This window comes from Dipodomys spectabilis, unplaced genomic scaffold (assembly GCF_019054845.1).
Source record: "Dipodomys spectabilis isolate Male_0828 unplaced genomic scaffold, ASM1905484v1 ptg000098l, whole genome shotgun sequence".
Lineage (NCBI taxonomy): Eukaryota > Metazoa > Chordata > Mammalia > Rodentia > Heteromyidae > Dipodomys > Dipodomys spectabilis.
This window is the reverse complement of record NW_024870775.1, coordinates 20,940,589-20,955,244: the sequence shown is the minus strand read 5'-3', so window position 1 is coordinate 20,955,244 and position 14,656 is coordinate 20,940,589. Positions and strand designations below refer to the sequence as shown.

At 36.5% G+C, this 14,656-nt stretch overlaps 1 protein-coding gene across 11 annotated transcripts in view; it reads left to right on the top strand.

Moving 5' to 3' along the window:
* Ptprd (protein tyrosine phosphatase receptor type D) overlaps positions 1 to 14,656 on the top strand; it is a 514,161-nt gene that overhangs the window by 207,919 nt on the left and 291,586 nt on the right. For all 11 annotated transcript variants that reach the window (XM_042686894.1, XM_042686896.1, XM_042686890.1 and 8 more), the window contains exons 3-4: positions 6,940 to 7,085; positions 10,637 to 10,778. In XM_042686894.1, coding sequence (XP_042542828.1) covers positions 6,940 to 7,085; positions 10,637 to 10,778 — 288 coding nt within the window. The remainder of the gene's footprint in view (positions 1 to 6,939; positions 7,086 to 10,636; positions 10,779 to 14,656) is intronic.

The following is a 14,656-nucleotide window of genomic DNA, read 5'->3' as shown; positions in this document are numbered from 1 at the left end:
GAGTTAAAGGCCCCATGGATTTTCTCCAAATGGAGGATCAAAACAGGCTTCAGAGGACTGAATTTTTGAAAAAATGAGTAAAATCTATAAATTTTAAAATGGGGGAAAATACAAGAGAAGAGAATGTTCCAAGGCCTGGTGGTGAGAAATTTAGGTCATGGACAGATGGACAGAAGTAGAAAAGTATTTGGGAAGTTACGTTGGGAAGCAGCTCAGAAAGATTCTAAAAGTTAATGTATTTCTGGTTCTATTTTTTTTCAAGGGTAAGCTCTAAATGTTGTTTTTTTACTTTGGGGGGGAAAAGGGTTGTAATTATACATGAACTTAAAAAAGAAAACAATAGCGACCTAAAATAATAAACACAGGGGGAAAAGGAAGAATCCACAGTAATATGTAGTAGTGATGCAAAGATGAGAAATGGAAGTGAGTGTGCCTGTATGGGAAATATACCAAGATGCTGTTCAGTAATTCTCCATCTTAACTGTACATTGCAAGCATCAATAAGTTATTTACCTAACTTCTTTCCCTCTCAATAAGTTTACCTTTCAATATGACCTGGCAGGACATGGATAGGGTCCAAGAACCTTGAGATTTTAAATTTTTTTTCCAAGCTCCAAGATGATTAATAATGTCCAATATAAAGAAAACCAGGGTCATTGGCCATTGTTTTGATTTGAAGTACAATAAAAGAGGTCTGGGACAAAGTAAACAGGACTTGAGAAACAAAGGACCTCCACTCATTTTGTCATATCATTACAAATTACCCCATGCTGTTGACTACATATATGGTATATATATGCACATCTGAGGGAAACTAGGAGAAAGACACAGAATCAGAGAGAAATAGGGGAAAACATACAATAGACCTTGATGAAAATGAGCTAAGCAATTCAAGGGCAGTGATGGGAGGAAGGGAAGGAGAGGGATAGAGGGAACAGCTACACGAAGGAAAAGGAAAGCAATGAACATACCACCCGATGTGGAAGAAATAGTTGTATTGTCAAAGCTCATAGAATTCACAAACTTTATAGACCATGATAATGACAATTTGCCTCATAAAGATTAGAATGTGCTTGTGACTTTAGCTAAGTATCACTATCTAACAATACTGTGAAATTTATGCAATCACTTAATCACAATAAAAATTATATAAAAAAGAGGTCTGGGGGGCTGGGAAGGTGGCTCAGTGGTAGAGCGCTTGCCTTGCATGCATGAGGCCCTGGGTTCGATTCCTCAGCACCACATAAGCAAAAGAAAAAAAAAGCTGGATGTGGCGCTGTGGCTCAAGTGGTAGAGTGCTAGCTAGACTTGAGCTGAATTGCTGAAGGACAGTGCCCAGGCCCAGAGTTCAGGCTCCACGACCAGACACCCCCCCCCGCAAAAAAAAAGAGGTCTGGGAAATACTAGATCTAGATAGGTGAGAGTCAGTATTTGGTTATGGAGCAACAAAGTCTGAGACAAAGGCTGAATTTGAAAGGCTGTGTATTTTGGAAAATGAGAGTGCCACAAACAAAATTGGATACTTAGAAGTCTTGAAGATCCAGATAACAAGGTGTAGTTGCAACATTATAGTTTTGGGTTACAGGAAAGTAGTTTTTCATGCAAATGTTAAAAAAAAGCACTAGGTTTCGAGGGAAAAAAATCAACTGGTAAAATATATTTCCATAGATTTAATGTCTTTATCCTGTATTCCTTTATTCTTTCCTTTCTCCTCCCTTCTTCTTTCTCTTCCTGTTCCCCAGTGTACATGTAAAATTTTGTTAACTTCAGTAGTGATGAGTTTACTGAGGCAGAAACTTCTACATACAAATTGGGAGTGTGCTTTACTAGTCTGAAAGAATTTAGACTTGAAGCCTACATAAAATGAATGATTACACACATATGTATATGCACAGGAATAAGTTGCTGAGATGTCTTGAGAAGGAAGAGGTAGTTAAGTAAATGTCAAGAACCTTAATGAGTGGCTGGGAAGGTGGCTCAGTGGTAGAATGCTTGCCTAGCATGCATGAAGCCCTGGGTTCAATTCCTCAGTACCATATAAACAGAAAAATCTGGAAGTGCTGCTGTGGCTCAAAGTGGTAAAGTGATAGCCTTGAGTAAAAGATGCTTGGGGACAATGCTTAGGCTCTGAGTTCAAGCCCCAGGACTGCCTCCTCCCCCTGCCCAAAATAAAAACAAAAACAACTACAACAAAAACCCCTTAATCCGGTATTTGTCTTTCCCTACAGAAAACAAGTTGAAAGTAAATAGGGATCAATGTTTAAGTAGTCTTCTCTACTATACTTTTTATAGTAGGTGATTGGTATGTGCATTTTGTGGCACTGAGGTGCTTTTTTTTTTTTTTTCTAGTGACCAGACATTGTAATTAGCTCCTTTATCCTTGATTTCTGTTGGATCCTGGGCTAGTGTCTAACTTCAGAAGAACTGTCCTAGGCAGTATATTCCAGGTGAATTTTCTTACTAGGAAAAAAAACTGTGGTAGAATATAGCACAGCATTCTTACCAAGCCATTTAGAAAACAAGCCCTGTGAATTTTAAGTTAAATGGGTGTAAGGAATGTGCAGGCCATATTTTATATAAGGCTTTCAGAATTACATGGTGGGACAGATATATGTTATTCATTGGCTGCCCATGGCCACTGGTCTGTATTGATAATTTCTTGTGGCCCTCAAATGATGTTATAAATAGCCAAGTGGCCCATGGCGATGAAAATTCCCCACCCCAATAGAAATTTCAAAATGTGCAATAAATTCTGATGTGCTAGTTTTTCCATGAGATGAATTTGTAAAAATTTTTTTGTCTTCTTATTTGGCTCATTGAAATGATCATAACCTCACCATTAGATTAAATGTCTACGGATCCTTCTTTAACTCAGGGAATCTCAGGGGATCTTCTTCCTATCTTTTCTACTTCTCTATAATCCAAGGTATCTATATTACTCTAAATGTTCCTATCAATTTATCAAATAATAGTAAGGGTTATTCCTTGAAAGACTATTGGAAAGCATTGTGTATAAAATCTATAAAGCATTTAGTCTAGTGCATGGAACTCACCAAACAGTCGTTATTTCTTTATTTCATTTTGAAATATACGGCCCTTTAAATCAAATGTGAAAGCTAAAAGATTGTTTGGGGAGTAGTATTAGAAAGGAAATACCATCAATAATTCAGAAACAGTCTGTTTGACTTTTAAAACCTATCTGGCTATGGATCTCAAGAGGTGACTCTGTTTGGATCCCATGTGATGGTTAGATGTACCCAAAAGCCATGGTTTTCATAGAATATTTGTTAGGAAAAACCCCAGCCTGCATATCTGCCATGATTCTCCCCATTCCTGGGGAGGATTCAAATTATACATCACCAGAAGGAACCCTTTCCTCTATCATGTGTTCCAGTGGTTGTCCTGCTCTTTGAGGCATGTCATCTTCCTGACACTTCTACCCAACCAAAATCAAGTTCATTGTAACAGAAACAGCTGCATCCACACAAACTCCCTCCTCTTCCTTGTTTAGGTCAGTGGCAATAGAATGTGTTCTGGCTAAATGTCAGATATTTCCTTTAAAATCAACTCTAACTTACCTCCTAGGCTGTGCATCTTCTTCTGGTCCCTTCACAGAGGACCTGCTCCAGAACTATCCTTTTTCTAACCCCCTTCAGAGAAGGAACAAGCAGGGTCAGGCTCCATGGGCCTCCTCATAAATCCTACAGCACTTTATAAAAAAAAAACAACTATTGTTATTATAAAGATGATGTACAGAGGGGTTACATTTACATAAATCAGGTAAAGAGTACTTTTCTTTTTTTATTGTGAAAATACTGTACAGAGGGGTTACAATTACATGAGCAAGGTAATGAGTACATTTCTTATCAAGCATTGTTGCCTCTTCCTTTGTTTCCCCTTCCCATCCCTTCCCATCTCCCCCCTCCCCACCTCCTCTGACCACTGCCCCCCCTTCTTGTCCCCCACCCCACCCTGCGGGCGCCAAATTTGTATAGTTCGTTTTTTTTCCAAGTCTTTCCATTTCCTCACAAATGGGGCAATGCCATTCTTGCTGATGGAGGCATAGAATTCCATTGTGTAGATATACCACATTTTCTTGATCCATTCATCTACTGAGGAGCATCTGGGTTGGTTCCTTATCTTAGCTATGGTAAATAATGCTGCAATAAACAGTTGTGCTGGTAGCTTTAGTGTGGTCTTGTTTGTGATCATTTGGGTAAATGCCCCAAAAGTGGGATTGTGGGTCATAGGGGAGCTCTATGTGAGTATGTTTCTTTGTGGACAGTGTCACCCCTTCTCTTGCTCTCTCCTAGTTCCCCCCCCATCCCCAAACACAAGTTGTATAGTTCATTTTCTGTGATGTTTCTAGGGAGTACTACTACTACTACATTTGTTCACTCTTTGTCCCTTCAGTTCTGTTCCCCCATTACCCTCCCAAATACAGATAAATAAACAAAGAGGACAAAAAGAAAATAAAACAAAAAGTAACAATGAAAGAAAAAAAACAAAGACCTTGTTTCCATTTCCTGGAGTCCATTTCGATAATTATTTTACATAATCAGAAGCACATAAGACATTGTGCCTTTGTGTTCCTCTCCTAAGGATAACCTCCTTTGGACTCCCTGTATATGAATGCTTAGAGTCCTGTATAATTTATCACATCTCAGGGTATTTTAGATGTAGCTTCTGCATATGAGAGAAAACATGTGCCATTTGTCTCTCTGAACTTGGCTTACCTCACTTCACATGATTTCTTCTAGGTCCATCCATTTCTGTCTTCTCCTGAGAAGTCTTTCCTTGGCTTCTTTGCCCATTTAGTGATTGGTTTATTAGCTTTGGGAGAGGTTACTGTCTTGAGCGCCTCATATATTTTAGGTAATGGGCCTTTGTCAGATGTATTGCTGGTAAAAATCTCCTCCCAATCTGTTGACTGTCTTTCTAGTTTATTAACTATGTCCTTTGACTACAGCACCTTTTGGTGGAAGAAGTAGAATCTTAAAGTCAGAACTGACTACTTGTAAGTTCTTACTGAACATTTCCTTAGTTTCAGTTAATAGTAATATTAGCCTTTCCCTTTCAAGATTTAAAATACATTGTTATGACAAATAGCACTTTCCAAACAAAACTCTCTATTTAAGGAGAAGATAATCAGCTAAAAGAAACAAAGCCAATTAGTTACATGCTGTTAGTTTTGTTCCCTATGCAACACATTTTCTTGATGTCCACAGAAGCAGCTTATTAATTAGAATTAAATGAGACAAATGGCATCCTCAATTCTTCTCTTTGTTGCCTGTGATCTTTTCTGTGCTTCTATTTTAAATGATTCTCGTTTGGCCCATCAAACCTGACTTACATTCTTTGTCTTCACGAATTTCTCCTAAGTTTGTTCTTCTATGAATATTAGGAGTATTCTTTGATGGTTTTGCTCCATGAATGTCTAGCTCTACTTGTGTAAGAGTTGTTTTTGCTTATGCAGAGCATTTTGTTATGAGTCACCAAAGACTATTTGCTGATTTTTGTTGATTTTCTCCCTTACATTTGACCACTATAAGTACACACAGGTAGTCAGAGAGTTTAGCAACTTAAAAAATGATAGACCATTAAACTATTATAGCCATTACATGCAAGGTTTCTGTACATTGGTTGTACTTGAAGGAACAATCTATTGCTTCTTAAAATAAGAAAACCAGTGGCAGCTTGTTGCCTCTCTGGAACTGTGTAGAGTGTATAATCTGTATTCCTGGAGCTACTGTCTGCCCCGTAAATGCCCCTGAGAAGGCAGTCTTTACAAATAGCCAGTGAGCATGGCAGACACATTCTAGAGTATCATCCATGCCTATATTCTGACTCACACATATGTTTAGTTTCTCTGTTTTCCATTTAGAAAGTAGACTTTCTGGGTCCAACAGTAATTTGACTTCTGCAGTGCCTGTTGTTAGTTTAACAAAAGATCATCCTTATCACTTGTTAAAACCAACTTGAGCAGGAAGACTCAATTACTACTTGTAAAGTATTTCAGCATTATATCATAGTCATATCAACATCATTCAACATCAATTAATTGCTACATTACTTAGAATTTAGATCCCTCACAATCTTTTGCTAATCAGATGGCATGATCAATAACTGCATAATATTCATCAACATTTTATACCATTACTTCTGAGTCTTCAGAATATAAAATAGAAACATTTTAAGTGAGATGAAGTAACTATTAGAAACACCTAAAAGAGACTGAGACATTAAACAGTTTCTATCTCCTAGTCTTTCAGCCTTAACAATCTTGAAGTCTAAATTCTTCTTTAAATAAATCTCTCCGGAAATTTTCTATGAATTTTGGTTTATACATTGTGGAGCTGAGTTTCAAGTAAGGCATCCAACAGTAACTGGGTTAGAAAATAATTTTACCGTTCCTCCTTACTTCTCTTTCTTGCCAAACCTTCTAATTCAGGGCTATATTTCTTGTCTCTTTAAAATTTCCTCAGATTTCTCTTAAATGTCACTAATTTTAATAGCTCAGCAGTGGCAGTGCAGCTTTCTGGCTGTATTCTGATAGCAGCATCAAAGCAAAGAGCTAAAGTTCTACTCACTTTGATTGATGAGCTCATTTTGTTACAGAGGACAAATTGGATTTTTTTTTATACTGGTAATAAAAATTAATGTGTGATGTTGCTTTTCGGATGTTATTGGATCTCTGCCTTAATACAGATTTCAGCAATAAAAGCACTAACAGATAACTTGACCAGAAAGTTACCTCCTTCCCCTTTGAACTACCCTCAAAAGTAAAAGGTTCTTTTCCAATTTTGTAATCTCTGTACGTTCATGGGTTGTTTGCATGAGGTTTTGGGGTGGAAAAAACAGTGGCTTCAGGGTAACAGTATAATAGTCTGTGTTTTAATTTTCCCCTCTAATTGTGATCTTTATTTCTTGTCTTTGCAGCACCTCCTAGGTTTACACGAACTCCCGTTGATCAAACAGGGGTCTCTGGCGGAGTTGCTTCTTTCATTTGCCAAGCTACAGGAGACCCACGACCTAAAATTGTGTGGAACAAAAAAGGAAAGAAAGTCAGCAACCAGAGATTTGAGGTATTAGGTCCATTGTTCTGTTTCTCTGCGGGAAGCATGTATCTGCTCTGTCTTCTCATTTGAATTTTACTTAGTTGCTTTACTAAGCTAGAAGGTGGCCTAAACACCTCAAGATATGGCTGTCTTTATGTTGCTTGTGGTTAAAACAGTAACTCCAAATGGCTTTTAAACACAGAGAACTTAGGGGTTGATATGGATGACTTTTCTCTGTAATTAGACCAGGGATCTCAAAAACTGCTCTGGCGTTTGGGGCTGTGGCTCAGTAGGAGCTTGTTCCTTGCCTTGCACAAGTCCCAGATTCAATTCCCAGCACTGGTGATGGGGGTTAAGGGATTAGAAACGCATCTGTCAGCTTCATTCTCGGACTAATTTCCCTTACAAACGCAAGATGGAACCCCACATCCTCTAGAGGTCTCATGAAAATTGATCTCTTCCAGAAGCTTCCCATCCCACTGGCTTTTATTGAGTGGCCTGGTTATTTCTGAAGCAATCTGCATGAAGAGTAGATGGTGTTGGCCAACTGGTTTAAGCCTATCTACCTCCATAGCTATCTACCTATGTAGCGGAGAATAGAGTCACTTCATTCAAATCCTGTTGCTGAGTGTGAAGTAATAGTATTTTCCCAGAAGGAAACTAAAATTTCTGATACCAAGAGAAACGAATAGATACTGACAAGCAAATGCCTACTATGCCTCATATCTGTGACTAGAAGCAATGTGAATGTAAATGAGAAATTTCCTCATGTGTCTTAGTGTAATGTACTACCTGTAAGAAACATACACATACAGGTTAATATTGCAAGTAAACCTGTTTTTCTTTTCTTGAGAAAGCTCAGTACATTGAAATCATATGAACTACAGTTCAGATATCATTTTATGAGTATTTGAGGAGGGAGATAATATAAAAAATTGCTCATTCTGAGGAGAATACGTGATGAGTTATACAAACTACAGTGGAACTAGTCGTAATCACACCTATAAGCTAAGACATGAAGAGAATAGTTTGCTTTTCTAAGGAACACAAAGATCTCTAACCTATGACAAAGTTATAAAAATTTACTTCACTTTTACCTGATTTTCTAATCTATTTTATGGCCAATTCTCAATTTGGGAAATGGAAAGTGATTTCCAGTTAAAAGACATAGAACAACTATAAAATCCAAAATGAGTTTCACTCGCTTTTGTCTATAGAATGTTTATAAATATGTGGATCAAATTCATAAATGATCTAAATACAACCATGACACTTGAAATCATAAATGATAAATTTACAGGTGATGAATTTTACATTATTTTCTTGGAAAATTAGATTCATACTATCATTTAAATATAAACATGGTTTTAAAAATTTAAACTTTAGGGCTGGGAAGGTGGCTCAGTGGTAGAGTGCTTGCCTTGCATGCATGAGGCTCTGAGTTCGACTCCTCAGCACCACATAAGCAAAAAGAAAAAAGCTGGAACTGGCACTGTGGTTCAAGTGGTAGAGCGCTCGCCTTGAGCTGAAGAGCTGAGGGACAGTGCCCAGGCCCAGAGTTCAGGCCCCATGACCAGACCCCCCCCCAAAAAAAATTAAACTTTAAAACCGGAAATATATTTCCTGCACTCTGTGCTGAAATGAAACACATAAGTGTGCACATGTGAGTGCATGTGTGTGTAGTGTGTACACATGTGTATGTATACCATTCGGATGCAAATTGTTATAATTTGATGTGCTTCGTATTGACAGTGGCATCTTAACAAAATGTTGTTAAAAAGTAAATGATCATGGTAAACATCTCAAAGCATGAGCTCTGTCTTTTTCTACCATAATTCCTAATGAGAACCATGTAAACAAATCCAATGGAAATTACTTTTACACAAGCACTTACATCAAATAAAAACAAGTTGCTGTTGAAAATCCTTAAGAATCTATAATAGTGGATTTATTTATCCATTATCAATACACATTCAATCCATATATCTACAAGGCCTAGAAGAGCAATAGATAAGGCTGATTTTCCCACGTGGTAAGCCTGAAATATTACTATTCATTAAGTGTCCACATTGGAAAACACAACACCAGCTTGTGATATGTGCTATATTAATTATTAGCTAAATGCAGAGAAGGTATCATTACAGGAAACGCTTTTAAAAAGTAAGCATACAGTGACATTTAACAATAATTTAAGAAATTAATATGTGTACTAATGTCTATATATTTCACTAAATTAAACCACAATATGCTTATACAGCTTCAAAAAATATGTGATATTCAAAAAATATTCTTATCACTGTAAAACTTTTGCTTCCTAAGCTACATAGTTAATCCATGTTAAATTGTGAGTTTAATAGAGTTGGAGATAAACCAGGTTGCTTTCAGGCATCTGGGTGCACTTATATTGAAAATGAAATTTGCAAAGAAATAAAAGTGTATGTATTTTTAGATATTCATTGTACATACTTCATTGTATGTTAATGCCAATACAGATACTTTCTCTATCACCTACCCACTCACCCACATACACACAGACACAGACACACATACACATATACATACACACATACAATTCTTGTCTAAACATTATATAAATACATTTACAAGGCACTCCAAGTTTATTCTCATATTTGATACATACTATTTTTCATAAGGAAAAATAAAGACAATAAGAAATCCCAGCATTTCAGTGAGCTGCTAACAGTACACAACAAGCTGATAGAAAAACTGGTAGATGACTATAGGTGTGTATGTGTGTGTGTATATATATAGATATATATACATATATTTACCACGATAACCACTTTTTTGGTTAAAGCAGTCCTGGAATTAGTTGACAGTGGCTAGGATTACTAGTGTTGTTGAACTCTTTCTCAGTAGAGTTCATAATGGGAGTGAATTTGGGCCCAGTGTTTAGGACATTAATTTTCTGCCTGGTGAAGCAAACCTCCATTTTACAGCAAGAATGTCCTAAAAATGCAGAAAATGCTAAGCTAGAACAAATACCAGGATAATTTATGGCTAAATTAATGCACACCATCAGGCTTTTGGTTTGTGAAAGCTGTCTCGTTGGCTGCCTAAGTACTGGATTTATGCAGTTCCTCTTCATGCTCTGCTCATCTACTGTGCTGGATGAGACACTTTGAACGAGCAGAACTGTTTGTTGGTGTAGTCCTTAATACTTCACCTTATAATCCAGTTATTAAATACATCCACATGAGCATAAGCACCTTCAGAGAAAGAATAGTTTGAACAGCTTAGTTCTCAGACCTGCAAGGTTTCTTACAAAATGAATAGGCTTCAATCATTTCATATCTTCATGAGGGAATCGCAGATGGTTTCCAGTAAAGATTTGAAATCTACAGTTTTCCATTTGTAGTTCTGCTTCATTCTTGTTTAGAGGATTCATCGTTAAATCTGACCCAGTAATTGATTTCACTAGTATATCAAAATTCAGTCTTGAAATGATGGTGAGTTTACTCAGAGCCTCGTGGCTGGCACACCTCTGTAATAAAAGGTTTAGTTGAGAGGTGGGCAACTGTAACAACACCTGTGACAGCTATTGTTTCCTCTAATAGGTAATAGAGTTTGATGATGGATCTGGATCAGTTCTCAGAATTCAGCCTTTGCGGACTCCTCGGGATGAGGCCATTTATGAATGCGTGGCCTCGAACAATGTGGGAGAGATAAGTGTGTCCACCAGACTCACAGTTTTACGTGGTAAGTGCTCAAGCACAAGGTTGTTTCTTGTGCCATTGTTGCAGTTGTATAGCTCAGGTGTTTTTCTACAGGACCATTAAAAAACTAGCTTCTGATGATGCTTCAATGGGAATGAATTTGCATTTTATATGTAAATTTATAAGGATCGAATGTGAATCAAATGTTGAAAGTCTTGTTTTGGGGCTTAAAGGAAAGCTAATCATGGGGAAGGGAATGGGGGAAGGCAAAAAGAAAGAAGCAATGATTGCACATGCCAAATTCTGTTTAGATTTTGGTTAGAGCGTTTGAAGAGGAAACATGGTCTGCTTTTATTTGTTAACATTACTTGTTCATTTTTTTCCACACTTTCTTCAGCAGCTGTGTTTCAAAAAGTTCAGAAGCTGAAACTGATGTTTATAAAATTAAGCGATACGTTGATATAAAAATGAGTTCTTCACAGGCCATTGGCCAAAACCAAAAATAAGGAAGACATCCTTCTTGTTTGTTTCAAAAATAGTCTTTTTCTTTACTTTCTTTCATCTTTTTTTGACCAATATCTATTAATTCAAATACAATATGATGACAAATGCCTTGTAGATCTCTTTGTTGATACAATTGGACCAAAGCATGGGATGCCATGCAGTGTTCACTTGTCAGACTTCCTTCCACAGACAGTCATGGAGTTTGAAGGCTGATAGTCAGCTGTTGTAGATTGCTCATTCAGTCTTTGTGTAGAGAAAAGAACTTTGCCTGATGGCACACCTAGCAGTTAACATTTCTCTACTAATGCATTAATATTTCTGTGACTCTGTCTCTTTCATTCCCTCATTTCTCTTTGCATGACTTACTAGATTTCAGAATTTAGCAGGTATTTTTCTTAAGATGATGCTTATGTGATTTTAGAAAATAGCTGAAAATAAAATTAAATGCACAGTTAGGTTAGTAAACAAGAAAGAGAAATTTCGAGGTGATAAAAACAAGGAGAGAATCATCTGAGAGAAGACAACCAAAATGTTATCACCCAGGATGATAAGGGTTATAGGTTTAGGGCTGCAGTTATAGCTCCCAGCATGATGAAATATATGAAGAATAAAATGACAGTAGAAGGAGCACTTTTCTACATATATCAATATATGGATATATGTGCATATACATATGATACATATGATATATGTGAACATATGAGATATATGATATATGTGTATATTTATATGAGATCTATCATATATAATATGTATTCTATATGGTGCATATATATATGATAGGTATCATATATGTTTATATCTAATACTATTAAAATTATGGGGCTGGGAAGGTGGCTCAGTGGTAGAGCGTTTGCTTGCATGCATGAGGCCCTGGGTTCGATTCCTCAGCACCACATAAGCAAAAAGAAAAAAAAAGCCAGAAGTGGCACTGTGGCTCAAGTGGTAGAGCGCTAGCCTTGAGTTGAAGAGCTGAGGGATAGCGCCCAGGCCCAGAGTTCAGGCCCCACAACTGGACCCTCTCCCCAAAAAATTGTAGGTTTTTTTTTTTTTTTTTTTTTTTTTTGGCGTATCCACCTCTGAAGCAAATCGGACTCATTTGTTAATCTTTCAAAATTTTAATACTTTCTGATTCACCTAGTTTAGAATTAGGTCAGAAGTAAATTATAAAGGTACAATAAAATGAAATTTGTCATAAACTTTTTGGTTTATCTCATTCTCTATAGCCTTTGAATTTCTTCAAAGGAAATAATAGCAAGCATTTGCTTGACTTAATCTTTATGCATTTTGATGAAGACATTAACGAAAACTTGGCAGAAAAATATCATTTTGCTTAGAAATTCACAAGGATTTATGTTTTCCTGTCTCCCAGCTGGCTGGAGTTTCCTCATTTTGTCTGCTTTTATACAGCTAGTCTCCACATAACACCAACGCATTTGAAAATTTTAATATGATCTTGACTTTTCTTTGTGAATATCTGTCATATATAAGTGCATTTGAGTGAAATTTATGATTCAAGTAAAGTAGTTAACCCTTCCTATATTTTTTAATGACTCTTAGTGGTTCTTGAACTGTATTATATGAAAAATTCAAAGGTAATTTTGGATAATGAAAAGTAATCTAAACATAACCTTAAAATAGAGTAATCTTAGTTTATTCTCTTTGGATAAAAGAAACAAGCATAAATTACCTTTGTTTCTGCGAGTCACCTCTATGTTTAAAAATGTCAAAATGTTGATAATTCTATAAATAATAGACTTTAAAAACTATTTTAGTGACACTGACATTTATAGACATCAGTATCATAACCATTAAATAATTCCATGAGAAAGAAGAAAATGTCATAGCTGATGAGCTTCATGGGCATTTTAAGTTTACTTTTCTCTTACAAATCATGTTGGCAGACACTCAAGTACTCTGTTCCACAATAGATGGAGACCACTTTACACTTTCCATCCGGTAGCCCTCAACAGATGCCCATTTTTGTCTCCATGAGTCATTTATTTTCTCCCTACATTGCTTACAAATGCCAAAAATGTGCCAACTGTCATGAAGGTTTTTGTGTAAGTAGGCTGGATGGAGATCATTCATTTATTTCACACAGGCTACTGGACAACCTAATTAATTGGAGATTCAAACATCTGACCTGTATGGCTAATGCAGAAGACATTGAAATAAGATCCTGACCACCCATGTGCATTGAAAGGAACATTTCAAGGAAAACTTTCAGTAGCTTGTTTCAAATCACCCTAGCTCTCGAAACCTGTTTTTATAAGGAAGGATAACCATAAGCTCAAGGCTTGAATGTGCTCTAAAATGAGACAAAGTATTTGGGGAATTAGCCATCTACTCTAGAGAATGTGGTTCATGAATGATGAAGTGGTAGAAGACAGGGTTGAAGGTTATCCAGTAGGTCATTTTTAGTTTTTTACTTGTCCTGACTATGAGAACACAAGCACATACTATAACTCCTTAGTTGTTTAGCACTTCTAGAAGTGCTAAATACGTGCACGTATTTTCTCATAGCAGAACTAGAAGTAAAGTCTGCAGGTCTCAGTGCGCCTATCTAACAGTAGAATTGTGCTATGGACAGATTTATGTATTTGGTTACAGGGCATGCAAAGAACCAGAGAAAATGTTTTAAGAGGAATTTTTCATCCAAATAAAATTGATTTTATCTGAATTCTTAATTTAGTGGCCACAATTTCTTTCCAGCCAAACATTTGATTATGAAAACATATAATACAAATTTACACAATGATAATTGCAGCAAAAAATGTTCTCTCATATGTTTTGTCAGCTCCTGGTCAGAAAAAATGAGAACTCACCATTGGCAAAGCTTTCTTCCTATTGAAAGTAGTTTCCCTTGGTACTAGAGGAAAAGCTTCAAAAATCACATTGGTTTTCTTTTGGCTGTTTGTTTTTTCTTGTTTATATAATTCCTCTTGAGTAAGAGAAAATCCTAAAAAAGGATTTGTCCTCCAATCCTCTGACTAAATGTCATATTTTTTGAACTTAGTTATTTTCATGAGTCTTTCTTTTAGGGTAATAATCAGAAAATACATACTTCACTATCATTCAATCCAGCATGTCATACTTCCTTTTTTAAGCTTACTGAATTATTTTCAGTTTTTATTTCAATTCTTTGACTGCCTTGTTTTTTGATTAATTGTTCTTTAATTTCCTTTTTTTAAACCTCATTTGCATTGAGAGGAGGCCTCAGTTGGGGATTAGAACAGTTAGATCACCTCTCTCTAAACTTTTTATGATTCAGTGACACACTTAATTCAGGAAGTCAGGGCTTGCAAGATGGAGGAAGAAGGAGAAAAAAGCTCTCGAAGGTGACTGTAACTGAGATAGTAAAACACATAGTGAGCAGTTGACTGAGACCGAGGAAGCACTGCATTGGGAAGTAGG